The sequence below is a fragment of the Mchenga conophoros genome, linkage group LG18 (assembly GCF_057382185.1).
Source record: "Mchenga conophoros isolate Kocher_MC1m ecotype Shallow Benthic linkage group LG18, M_conophoros_male_GT1.1, whole genome shotgun sequence".
Lineage (NCBI taxonomy): Eukaryota > Metazoa > Chordata > Actinopteri > Cichliformes > Cichlidae > Mchenga > Mchenga conophoros.
This window is the reverse complement of record NC_140543.1, coordinates 24,360,355-24,373,290: the sequence shown is the minus strand read 5'-3', so window position 1 is coordinate 24,373,290 and position 12,936 is coordinate 24,360,355. Positions and strand designations below refer to the sequence as shown.

Sequence of the window (12,936 nt, the reverse complement as noted above, 5' to 3'; positions counted from 1 at the left end):
ACAGCTTCCCAGGTTAGGCGCTGATGCCTGATGTTTAAAGCTTCAAGATGAAGCAGAGACCATGTCAAAAAGGCTGAAAGCCTCTAATTAGCAAGTCACCAATAATTTTGATGTACATAGCATCTTTTGTTTTGTAAAGAAATGTTACATTTCAGGGACTTAGATCATTTCAGCATAAATCAAAATTCAAACAAAAGCACCTTATCTTTGAGTCTTGCATTCATGAGGTTTCTGTCACCATGCCATCTTTAAAATATGCATTCAATTTTCATTTTGACCCATAATGTAAAAGAAAATCAACACAATCATGTTGTGTGGAGCACCCAATTTTTTATTTATACAAATAATACAGCCATTCTACTTCAGAGGGATGAAACGAGAAGAGTGTGTGGCTCCAATACCAGGGCGACCGTGCTTCACTGGCTTGTAGGTGATGGAGAACTCTCCCAAGTAGTGACCACACATCTCAGGCTGTAGAGAGGGGACAAACAACATGTTAAGTACGGAGCAATAGAATTTTATGTGACAGAGATCAGAACAAATTTACTGACATTTAAACAAAACGGCTTCTCCTCAACAGCTTGAGCAAAGTGTAATTTGATGTGTACAAACAGGGTTGTGGATTTGAAAAATACAATACAGTAGGAATTCTTTTATACAGGATATGCAAGATTTACTAACGTAATGTATGATTCAAACTACTTTTGGCTGTCACCTTCTTTAAAAGGTGGATGCCCTTCCTGACAACCCCAAAGAGATGTGGGCCTACTCCCTGGATCAACACAGGAACCTTTGCTTGTCAGTGTAAACCTGTACACTTTGGAAACACAAAATAACACACTGACTTGGTCACTACCAAAATAGGGAAGCTTGGAGGCATGCAGGATCTGTGCACATTGAAGCTGGCATACTTAAGGGGTTTTACAAGACCTGATTATTATGCATCATCCTGCATTCATAATCAATCACAATGGGTGATTTGGCTCATAGCATATTTTACTGTCAACTTAAAAATTGATGTAATTTTTTTTTTTTTAAATTTAACTGGACAATATGGCAGGTTTAAAATTATGTCCAATACTGCAGTAGATTATGCATCACAGTGTACTCAATGTAAAGCGGTGACTTCAGGAAAACTAGTTTATAGGAAATACATTCTTGGAAAACTGATAAAGACCCCTTAGATTTTTTTTAACCAACTAAGACGTCCCATATTTTCTTTCAATTTAGTGTATCTGTATTTTCCCAGTGTACTAATTATCAGTCATGTTGAATCACTTTGACAACCATGGTCAGATGTAGCTAAAGTTCCACATTATATTTTAGTTACATTTGATAAAAACGCTCCGTGAGCCACTTGAGCTGAAAGTCTATTTTTAGAGGGCAATGAGTGAAAACTGAATGAGTTTGTAAATGGGCAAAAGGTCAATTTATTGGTCAGTTATACCTGCTGGACCAATGCACACTTTTGTTTGGGGCCTTTGTTTTTCCCCCAAAATAAATGATAATGGCCTATATGATCCATTTTATTGGATGGGTGCGCTGATTTAGTTCAATGGCAGAAATAAAGCCACCCCAGCTTTTCAAACTGTGCCAATTACCAGACTGACATCTCACCTTGATTTCAACCTGGTTGAAAGTCTTGCCATTGTACACTCCAACCATAGACCCAACCATCTCAGGCAGGATGATCATGTCCCTCAGGTGGGTCTTCACCACCTCTGGTTTCTCCATGGGAGGAGCCTCCTTCTTTGCCTTGCGCAGGCGCTTAAGGAGAGTCTGCTGCTTGCGACGCAGGCCACGGTTCAGCCTCCTCCTCTGGCGGGCGCAGTACAGCTGCATCAGCTGCTCACTAGAGGCAGGACACAGAGGAAAACAATTTAAATCAAGTTTCACGCCTCCAATTCCCAGATGCAAGTAAGAGAAGAAATCACGTGTCCATACACAAACTATTCAATGCTGTCAGACACATAAAGGTTAAAAAAAAAATAAAAATGGCTGCCAATATTAGACAAGTAAATTCTAGTTTCAGTGTCCAGTCTCAAGCCTCTTTATTCAGTTTTGACCTGCAAGCATCAGAGTTGAATAAATCATCTTAAAAATTGGACAATTTTATTTGATTTTCAGTGAGTCAGTATTATCACTTAAACCCCTCTGTGAGTGTCTTACTGTGACAACAAATTACGTTATGTCAGGATGTGCAGTAGTAGTACAGTAACTCTAGTTGACTGAATGACATCACCAGTGACCGTATCAGTTGTGTCACTTACTAGGACATGTCCAGAAGCTGGTCCAGGTCCACACCTCTGTATGTGAACTTCCTGAAGGTACGCTTCTTCTTGATCTCGGTATCCGCCTGGAAGAAACGGGATCACCCCGGTGAGTACGTAGCTTAGCATTTTACACTGATGCTTCAGAATTTAACAGGCGTCACTCATTTTCACCATTAAACGTCTACAGGTCGGTTTAATAACCCATGCACAACCAACTACAGTAATATTATAATGATTATTTTATTTCAGCTACTGCTACGAGTAACGCTCTACCACCGGGTTAGCTTAGCCATAGCTCCGGCTAGTACGGAGGCTGTAAACACAGTTTAATCTTTCATTTGGAGCAACGATTTTCTACTGGATGGTAATAAAAACTGTGGAACTACTCGATGACACAGTCAGCTGTTCAAATCAGCAACTTTAGAGCCCCGATGCATACAGATTGTAGTCTGACTAGCTGCGAGACGGAACAAACACCTACCATCTTGCCTGATGTTCCGGGGGAAAAGAACGGCCAGAAGTCTCGCAAGGCCAGATATCGCGCGATTTCTGGCAAACATCCGGTGATGTTTTCCGGGCGTTGATCTCCTCTGTGAACAGCAGGTGGCGCAGCTGCAGAGTTACTGCAGTTTGTGTCCAGTGTCAGATTTCAACCAACGTGTCCTGTTTTCATTACTGTCTGTGTTACCACAGATATGGCAGGGTTAGTTCTGCTTTTTAGGAGGAGAGAAGAGTTACACAAACAAAAACATTACAGGAAAGTAGTGAGCAGACAGATCTTCGCAGAAAGGCAGTAAAAGTGTTCCGAAATTCTTTAAGTCGGATGAAGTATTTTCAGTTCATGCAGTGTCCCAATTGGCCTCAAATCTTATGAGACCATTCATTTAAATAACTAAAACTCCTCACGTTTATCTCATGACTACATAGGTCTAGGTCGGAAACCCCGGGACTAAACATACACAGTTGCAGTCAGTAGTTTAAACACACTGGGGGTTATGGGCATGAATATCATGGTAATTTGTGGCTTTTAAGAGTCAAGAGTCCAAGATCATCAGTTCAAATAAATTTACATCAGTACACGTTATTCAGATGTATCACCACTTTGCCAAGGTCTGGAAGAGGACCCAAATTATCACCCTCAGATGAGAGAAAATTGGTTGGGATGATCAGGAACAACCCGCAAACTACAATAAACAACCAATTTGTTGTATCTTCAAGTGTCCTTTTTGGCTTGCCTGGTTTCACCTTGTGTATACAAGTGCTTCAACTTGACTTTGTATCAACAGCTAGACAGTTAACACTTGGACACAGTTGGGTCATCCAACAAGACAATGATCCCAAGAACATATTAAAACTGGTTTTCAAATGGCTAAAGCAGACCAACATTCAGCTTCTAGAATTCACCTCCCCAAAGCCCCGGGCCTTGATCCTATTGAAAATTGAATGATCAAATATTCAGTCAGAATTATTTGTTGATGTCAATTTCTGACCATACGTGTACAGTTTCTAACTGTCCAGGTTTATATAAAACTAGTTAACAGACTACGGATATATAGCAATATGTAACTTATTTTATTTGTTATACTGGGACTTGGTTACTTATTGCAATGTTATTCATGACCCTTCCCATCTTATATTACGTCATCTCTGCCTGGTTTGTTCTATCTTCAATTGTCCTTTTTAGCTTGCCTGGATTTACCTGTGACGGATGTATACATTGTTTCTTGGTTACACATAAATGCTATGGCACAAATTCAAAATATGTGTCAGTCTAAATAACACGCCCAAGTTCACACCCTGTATGGATTTCATAGTGAATAAGTATTGAAAAATTATAGCACCAAATCAATTGTGGTTTTATTGTTTTATTCTGTTTTTATTTTTATTTTAAATATATATAGATAGATAGATATATAGATAGATATATATATATAGAGAGAGATGGGAGTGTTTTGTTCACAGTTACATCTTTATGAACAATCTATTATCTCCAACATAGCCCAGAATCTATCTAGCCAAATTTAATGAAGCTTGGTGAGAGTGTTTTCAGAGGAAGACACCGCTCAATTTTGTACAGATCACTTTCCTTAAAACTGTGAAATAGTACACGGGCTTTGGCAGACATCTACGACCTCTGAATGTCTTTCTAGTTAGACAACTACTGAAAGGGCAAACCACACTGATTGTTGAACTCAGCCTTCATTTGGAGCTCTGCTGCACTGCTGACAAAACAAACACTTGCCAGAGCATTTGAAACCCAAACTTACAGCTGTTAATATGACAGTAGGTGTCTCACAGTTTTCCATGACACATGCACACAGACACACACACACCTACAAGGTCAATATAAAATCAGTTATGCTTTTGCAGATAGTAAATTTGTAAAGCCAAATTCAAACAGCATTTAAATACACGTTTCATTTGACTGAACTGACACCAGCACGCACTCACTGGACAATTCATATGCTACACCAATATGGACATTTTAGCCCTTATTGACATGATGCCAGATTGAGATCTGGTTACTGTGGAGGTCATCTGAGTACAGAAAACTCATTGTCATGTTCACAAAACCAGTTTGAGGTGATTTATGCTTTATGACATGGTCCATTATCCTGCTGAAAGCAGCTGTTAGAATTTTAAAAGGGATGGGCATGGTCGGCTACAATATTCATGTACATTGTGGTGTCGCCCTGTGCTGTCTTTTGCTCCTGTAGCCCATCTGCTTCAAGCTTTGACAGGTTCTGCATTAAGAGATGCTCTTCTGTATACTTTGGTTAATGAGTGGTTAATTAGAGTCACTGTTTCCTTCTTATTCAAAGCATTCTTTGAACACTGACATCACAAAGGCCCAGAGGACCAGTTTGTGGTGTTGGATTTTTTATTTTATTTTATTTTTTTAATTTCAGGTTTATTTTTCAGAGTGTATTTTTACATTTATCAGTTTCAGTGTTTTAATCTTTTGAATTGTTATTGTATGAAGGGCATATGCCAGAGGCAAGATTTTGAAGAATCAGTGTAGGTGTTTTAATAAAGACATGACTCAGTCGTGTAAATATCCAAAGTCTAAATAAAGATCAGGTAAGTTGTAATAAAATTAATTAACAAATACTAAGGATGCTTCTTCTGTATTTGTTTTCCACGTTCACAAAATAACATATCCATTTAAATTTCATTTTCACATCAAGTTTTATTTAACAATAACCTTGCAAAGAAAAAGTGCTGCACACTGGTTATTTTCTCTTTCAGACCCAGAGATGGTTGTGTGGGAAAATCCCTGCAGATCAGCAGTTTCTAAAATACTCCGATCAGCCTGTCTGGCACCACCAACCATACCACATTGAAAGTTGCTACCATGCGATTGGCCGATTAGATATTTGGATAAATGAGCCATTATACATAGAGCGGCCATCGAGTCTGTCTTAATTCAAACACACACACACACACACACACACACACACACACAAAAAAAAGCAGCATAGTCCAATACCAAATTTTATTCAATGTCAAGGTACAAAACAGCCTCCATTCAAAAAAAAAAATAAAATCACAAACATGTATAAATAATAATCTTACATGATCAAATATATGATTGGTTTGCATATCAACCAATATCTAATGAGCCACTGAAACATTGTTCACTGAAAGACAAAGAAGAATCCAGTATTCTTGATTGGAATGTTCAAAACTTCACTTGAGTATCATTTTATCCACTCCTCCACTGTCCAAAGAAAACAAGCCTCTCTCCAGTCAGATTGGTTATGCAAACAAAGGAAATATTTCCTCTGTTAAAAGAGTGAAATAAAGAAGTGAGAGAAATAGCAGAATTTAAAGAAGACTGGTTTGTTCTAACAAATCCATTTTGTTCCCTCATCTGCCAGAATAACCAAAACGGACGATTACCGCATGTCAATACTGACAGGATGAAGAAGATACTGACGTAACAACTAACACGAAATAAGTTTACATTCTCATTCACAGGATTTTTTTTTTTTCCTTTTAAAACACAGATGATACAGCTATTACAGGAACATAAGCACTGGTGATTTCATGGAAAGATGCATTTTCTCATAACCATTTATTGTTAACACACAAAAAAAAAAAAAAAAAAAAGAAAGAAAAAAAATCCCTAAGGTTTCACTTTTAGTTTATGTTGCCCTTAAAGAAAATCTTGGGATCCCTCAATGAAACTAATGTGTTAGCAAAGCCACAGGAGGACAAAAAAAAAAAAAAAAAAAAAAAAAAAAAAAAAATAAACCAAAACAAAACTTTGGCACATGGACAGAAATCCCTGGGATATCTAGCCAAGCCAAGTGATTGGCTTTTGTGGTCACTTCAAATATATAAAGAAATTACAGAAATACAGCTCATGATGATATGTGTAGATGGTTTTGTACAAACAGGGGTAAGAAGACATTTTCGTACAATACTAAGAGGATACGGCCTACAAAAAAAAGGAAGAAAAAAAAAGTGCAACATCCTAATGATATAAAAGATAAACCACCTTTCTGTCTCGCAGAACTTGCCAGCCTTACACAATCACGCTTTTCCTTCCTCAGCTCCCTCCAATCTTTTAATAATCTGTTCCATCATCTTGGTACACCTGCTCCTCTTCCTGGTAGCCTTGGTAGCCCTCGTCTTGGTAATCTGGGATGTAGTCACGGGCGACACCAGCTCCATTTTCATCACCTGGAATCTCAGTGGCTTTGGGACAGTACTTGGCATCGTAGATCTGCCGTCCCAAGCCAAAGTTCTGCCCGCTCTGGTTAGCCCCGTCTCTGTATCCCATCTGTAGAGACATGGTGCTGTTGTCACACTTCTCTGTGCCCAGCTTCTGGTCGTAAATGGCACGCCTCGTTCCTGGAGCCGTCATCCCAGCCTGAAGTGGAGACAGGAAAAGGAAAACTGTCAGATTTTGTGGAATTCTCCCCAGCATCCCCCCCCTTCCTCTCCTCCTGCTTGGCAAACACGAGACTGGCCCCAGACATTTGGCCACTGGGTTAAAGAATACATGTCATTCATCTAGAAAAGATCAGCAACACAGAGGATCTGTTGGGGAAATCAAATGCTACCCGGCAACCATTTATTTCCACTAACAGCAGCTCCCATGGTTTCAACAAACACAGAGCCATAATGTCATTAATGTACTCACTGTAACAAAATGACCATTTTTATAAACTGAGAATATACGTTGATGTCAAGCTATCCTTAATCTAGTATTCTGCTGATGTGTTCAAATTGTTTCCTTAGTCTGTGTTGTAATTTGTTATGGCAAAAATATAACAAAAGACTTTGCTCAGACAGAGACTGAGCTTTGCCTTTTAGATAATACAGGAGTTTACAGCTTTCTACAAGACCAAACATGACCGTAGTTTACAGCAGGCAAAGAACGCCAAGGACAAGCCATAACCAGTGTCCCGAAGCTTATTTCTGCTGCAGTCCTTTAAGAATGCATACCTGACTCGCCCCTTTGTTTGTACCCATCTGCAGACTGATGGTGGTGTTGTCCATGGGGGACTGGACTGGCGCCTTGGGATCATATAAATGTCTCCTGGTGCCATATGCACTCATACCTGCCTGACTGGCACACTTATTGGTCCCCATCTGAAAAATAGAACAATCACTTGTTGTATATAAATGATCAACAGTCATACAAGATCAATAAAGAGTTTTGGTGTAAACTGTTGCACAACATCACTGCATTTCTCACATTTTATTGTTTTGAGCAAGTGTGGGACTGTTGATACTGGTGCAACACTAACCAAACGTGTTTTAAAAAGTTTTGACTAAGCTGTTCCTCATATTTGCACCGCTCTCAAATTACAGTCGAGGCATTTCTTCATTGCTTGAGAAGTGCTTGTGTTTACTTGATACCCTTCCAGGTAATGGAGGGGGAAGGAAAGAAAAGTAGGGAGGTTTGAAGCATCAGTGACAATGTGCAGCTCTCGCACAGAAGAACGCTACTCAACATGAGATCATCATGACAAAGCCTTCTTTCACAACAGTTTCGCCACTTGCAGCAGTGAGTTCAGCTTTGCGAGCACGTAGCCCACCTGTCAAAACGCAGCCAGAATGATCAGATCATTTAAAAAAAATAAATAAATAAAATAAAAATTCTTATTTCTAATTTTTTGATCTTTATATTTCAGAAGAAAAAAAAGAAAAAAAAAAAAGAATCAAGTTTAGTCCCTTGTCTGCATTTCCTTTAAAGCCCTGGCCCCGAGTTTCACTCTGCGAGCATCAGTCCTGTGATATTACTGACACTGAAAACTGTACCTGTAGGCCAATGACACACTGTCCAGCCTTCATCTTCTCATCGTCAAACATCCTCTGCTGCTTGTCCGCATACTTCACGCCAATGTCAACCCGCGACTGGCAGCCCTTGGTCTTGGCCTGAGAGAAAAGGCGGTGTAGAAGAGTTCTCATTAAACTGCGATCATTCCCCACAAAAAACTACCACTACCGTTTGTGATGCGACGTTTTTAGAGACTCACCATGCTGGCGAGGGCGAGCAGAGTCGTCTGGACCTGCGTCATGTTGCCATTCTCAAACAGATCATTGGCCTCGAAGATATCATGGGGCTTCAAGCCGTACACTGTGAGAGCTTTGATGAAGTTTGTCAGGTTCTCCAGCTAAAGCCGCACCAAAGTAAACAAGAGCGACAGGTTTTAAGCTGAAGCCGGGCGATTATTTCTCTGCCTGTATCCTCTCATTAACAAGTTGCAGTCAAATATTTTTATAAGCACTAACTATTAAGAAACCAGTTTCAGATAAAAGCAGAAGCAACACTGCTAATGTCCAAGTATAGCCATGAGTGTGATTCAGTGCACTGACATCCTCAGCACAATGCAGGGAAGAGGCAAGTCTAACTGCTTGCTGCACTTCTAGCGTCAATGAAGTGCTCCTGCTCACAAGTCTGCCGCGCCCTCAATTAGCTAAAATAAGACAAACTCACCTGGTGCCAGTTCAGTGCTGACTGGTTGATCTTTCTCACAGAGCCTGGCTGCAGCCTGTTAATAAGTCTGCAAAGTAGAGAAAGAACGGGGAAGAAAGAAAGAAAGTGAGCTTTCCAGATCTGTGTGCATATTAAAAACAGATGATCGAGGCCCTGGTGGTTTAGCGTGACAGAACTTTGATGTAGGCTCTGCTTACTCGCACAGGAGGACTCCGTTTTTCAGGCCTTTCTGGAAGTCGGGGCCGATGGAACTGCCAGTGATGTCTTCGATCCAGATCCTGAGCTCCTCTTCCTTCTGAGGGTCGTACTTCTGTGCAATCTAGTTGGTAACAAAGGTCAGAGGTCACATGTGTGTTCTGCAACCAAGTGGGTGGCTCTTTTGAAGAACAGTAGATGCAGTCACACCAGCTTCTTTTGTCAGCAGTGGAATAGCTCGCCCTGTCCTCAATGACCTCCCACTTCAACACTCTTAAGATATAAGAATTCTATTTTTCTCCAGCTGCTGATAACTGAGCCACGCAAACACCAAGGACCGAGGTGATGATAACCAAAACACACACCACGAAGATTTCAGTTTTAGTTGTTGTTCGTTTTAAAAGGTTTATTGTGACTGCATGAGGCCAGGCTTCATGGTCATCCCCACATTTTCACTTTGACCGACTCCTACAGACAGAGTTGGTCAGATTTCATTCTCATAAATGGTGACTCCACCGTGACCCGACACACACATACACCCCCCCCCACAGAAACACACACGGATATCCTGTTTGGTAAACTGTAACAAAGTCACCAGAGGCACAGGAAGGGAGCTGCTGTAGAAAGAACAGGGCGCGTCAGTTTTTAAGGGGCTTAACGTGGTCTGCTGACGGCGTCACGGTTGAGGCGTTACTCTGATTTAAAAGCTTTACCGACGGATGCAGAGCATGAGAAAGAGGCCATTCAGGAGGAGAATCGGGGTCACGTAAACAAACAGCAGTTTCATGAGCTGAATCTGAAAGGCGGACAAATGGAGAAAAGTGACCTAAGAGTTAAACAGGTCAGCTTTTCTCCTCCTCCAGTGAAAGAGAAGAAGAAGAAGGAAAAAAAAAAAAAAAAAAAAAAAAAAAAGTTCTGCGTGCAAACTCACAACCAGCCAACAATTTTTCCTTGTCCCCGAAGGCAATGGGAAACTAAACCGCAAAAGTAACCTACTATTTACATAGAAGCAGGCCGCACACAGCTCACAGCTGGCTGCGCTCTTCAGGAATGCCTGTCTTCTAATTAAATTCCCTTCATCCAGTTATCCGCATATTAAAAGACAACACTGGCCGTTTTAATTGCCCGCAAGGAATCCGACACAGATGTAATTTCCAGCGACAAGCTGAACGCGAGGAATTCAGCCCGCAGTGCTGGGATAAAGGGAGCTGAATGAAGCGAGAAGGGCGCCGGATTGTGTCTGTGTGCCGAGCCGATGAATGGATGTGCATTGAGATGAATAAATAAATAAAACAGTTATTGCAGTGTATCAGTGAGTTTGGGGATTACTCTTACAAGCAAAGACTGTCTGTGTTTATCAGTTTGTAAGGGGGGGGGGGGGGTAGGTGGAATTTAAAAGCCTTCAATGCCTCACATTTTAAGGGGGAGCTACGTCACTGACGGCAGGAAATACCACTCTCTTTAGTAGACCCCCCCCCCCCCCCCTCTCTCTCTCTCCTCCTTCAAGGACGCCTGTGGTAATGGACAGAGGAAATCTGCATGCTTTCTTTAAGTCAGCCACATGTTGTTCTGTGGAGATCTGGGGAGGGGATACGACCCTCTCTTTCTCCCTCGCCCCACACAAGGGAACATCCAAAGAATGCAGAAGGGGAGGGGGATGAGGTGGAGGTAAGTTAAAGTGCCCTTATATGCGGGTGTCAAGAGAATGAACAGAAGGCTAAGGACAGATCAGCTGTAACACTTGTGTGAGAAAAAAAAAAGCAGTCTGCTTCCCAATAACAACGAAATGGACAGTAAGTCACATTCAAAGTACTTTAAAAAAAAAAAAAAAAAAAAAAAAGGGGGGAGGAAAGTTGGCGAAAAGTGATGTGCCAACGTGATCGGGCTTGTCACCTCTGAGGTTTTAACTCGATGCGGCTGTGACCAAATAAACAAGCTGCTTTCCTCACGAAGGTCCCAATCAATAAAGTTACACATTACCCAGAACTTGCGGGGGGGTGTCAGTCGACACCTTGATTTTTCACAGAGTGAGTGGCTGAGGAGGAGAGAGGCTTTGTCCCTGCACTGATCTGGCACGGTGTGGAGAGCAAAGTTAAAGCACGAAGAGCAGCGCTACACCTTACCGCATGAGGGGAAGTGGGGAAACTATTCTTGCAGAAACCACGAGAACACAGAAGCAATGAGAACAGTGGCATCCAATCGGAGGGCTAACAGGTCAATTACATTATCTACTAATGCGGGTCACAACGCAGGGCAGAGAGCTGCACGGGCGGCGGAAAATGCTGGAAACGGGGGTAACTTTTTTTTTTTTTTTGCCACAACGACATGCTTGTTTGCCAAGACGGACAACGCCCATGGTGCGATTTTAAGTTAAGTCTCCTGCACGAGCAGAGGGACTAAGGAGGTCCAAGGTGTCTAACTAGACCACAACTTATTTCTTTGCAAACTATTCACACTCGACCAGAGTTTAATTATTCATTTTCCGACTTATATATGTATAAAATATAGTTTTAAATCTTTTTATTCAAACTCCCTTTTTACCCCTGCTGATTACCTTTTAACCTGAGCGCCATATTAAAATGGAGGCCAGGTGATTCTCGCGTTAAGAGAGAAGCGCAATGAAGAAGGCAAGAAAAGTTCAATGCGACTTAACTTTATATGGGAGAGAAAAGTATGGCCACCTACCTTGTTTTTCACTTCTGCGGATAACCCATAAGCCGGACCTTTGTTAAAGGAAGACATTTTCAAAGTGTTGAGATTTTTCCTTTGAGAGTGGCAAACAATAATAAAAGAAAGAGACTCCGACTTGAAGATAAAAACTGCGCTAAAATATCTTCGAGTTTGTCTTCCAATGAAACCTCGGACTGAACTAAATACTTCCTTTCTCTTTTACGGGCGCCAATTAGAGCGCTCCCACGGTTTCTGTCAAAGAGTCTTGATTCACGAATCAAGATAGTTCACCCCTGAACGGTCCGTCCCGGAAATGACCCTCCGAAGTTTCTAGGTGTTTTTTGTTTGTTTTGTTTTTTAATTGCAAACTAGCTGAAAAGAGTGATTATTGAATATTTAGCACAATTTCATACAGGTGAAGAAGGAGATCAGTTTCATGTGCTCTTGGTTACGTAATACAGTCGTATTTTTTGTTTATCTTGTTTTTATTTTATGTGTTTTGTTGTTTGTATCTGCATCTGTCTGGGTTAGCCGGTGTTGTGCCAAAAAGTGATTGTCTGCCAAAAACTGATTTCCGGTATTTGCCAAAAAGCGATTGCTCATATTTAAAGTGCTATAAGTAACTTGTTGGGCTATAATATGTTAAACATATGTCAAATGCATCCCTTATGGATGACATAAAGTCATCTTGAGCCACAAACAACATTCGTGTAGCAAGATACAAGCCGCAATCAGTTTTTGGCAGCGACTTTTATATAACCTTTATTTATGCAGTAAAAAAATCTCATTAACATTAAAAATTTATTTTGTAAGAGTAAGTTGCCCAACAGGACAGCAGAAATG

General features: G+C 40.9%; 2 protein-coding genes across 2 annotated transcripts; both read right to left on the bottom strand.

Annotated features, from left to right (window-relative positions):
* Positions 1–310: 310 nt before the first annotated feature.
* rps15 (ribosomal protein S15) lies at positions 311–3,991 on the bottom strand. The gene is given in 7 exon segments (XM_085253218.1): positions 311–471; positions 1,618–1,852; positions 2,271–2,356; positions 2,755–2,775; positions 2,777–2,848; positions 2,850–2,896; positions 3,973–3,991. Coding segments are annotated over 7 exon segments (594 nt in total). The 3' UTR covers positions 311–357.
* Positions 3,992–5,755: 1,764 nt separating this feature from the next.
* On the bottom strand, positions 5,756–12,298 carry cnn2 (calponin 2). Its single transcript, XM_085254487.1, has 7 exons — positions 12,109–12,298; positions 9,426–9,547; positions 9,229–9,295; positions 8,768–8,905; positions 8,550–8,666; positions 7,731–7,877; positions 5,756–7,152 (listed from the first exon to the last, which is right to left on the bottom strand). Exons 1-7 carry the CDS (start codon positions 12,163–12,165, stop codon positions 6,847–6,849), a joined length of 954 nt encoding a protein of 317 aa, XP_085110613.1. The 5' UTR covers positions 12,166–12,298; the 3' UTR covers positions 5,756–6,846.
* Positions 12,299–12,936: the final 638 nt, after the last annotated feature.

Excerpts from the sequence above, each read along its gene's own strand:
- cnn2 (XM_085254487.1), bottom strand. The coding sequence starts at position 12,165 with ATGTCTTCCTTTAACAAAGGTCCGGCTTATGGGTTATCCGCAGAAGTG. Across the intron at positions 9,548-12,108 it reads CCGCAGAAGTGAAAAACAAG|ATTGCACAGAAGTACGACCC; the intron begins GTAGGTGGCCAT and ends GTTACCAACTAG. Across the intron at positions 7,153-7,730 it reads CAAACAAAGGGGCGAGTCAG|GCTGGGATGACGGCTCCAGG; the intron begins GTATGCATTCTT and ends TCTCCACTTCAG.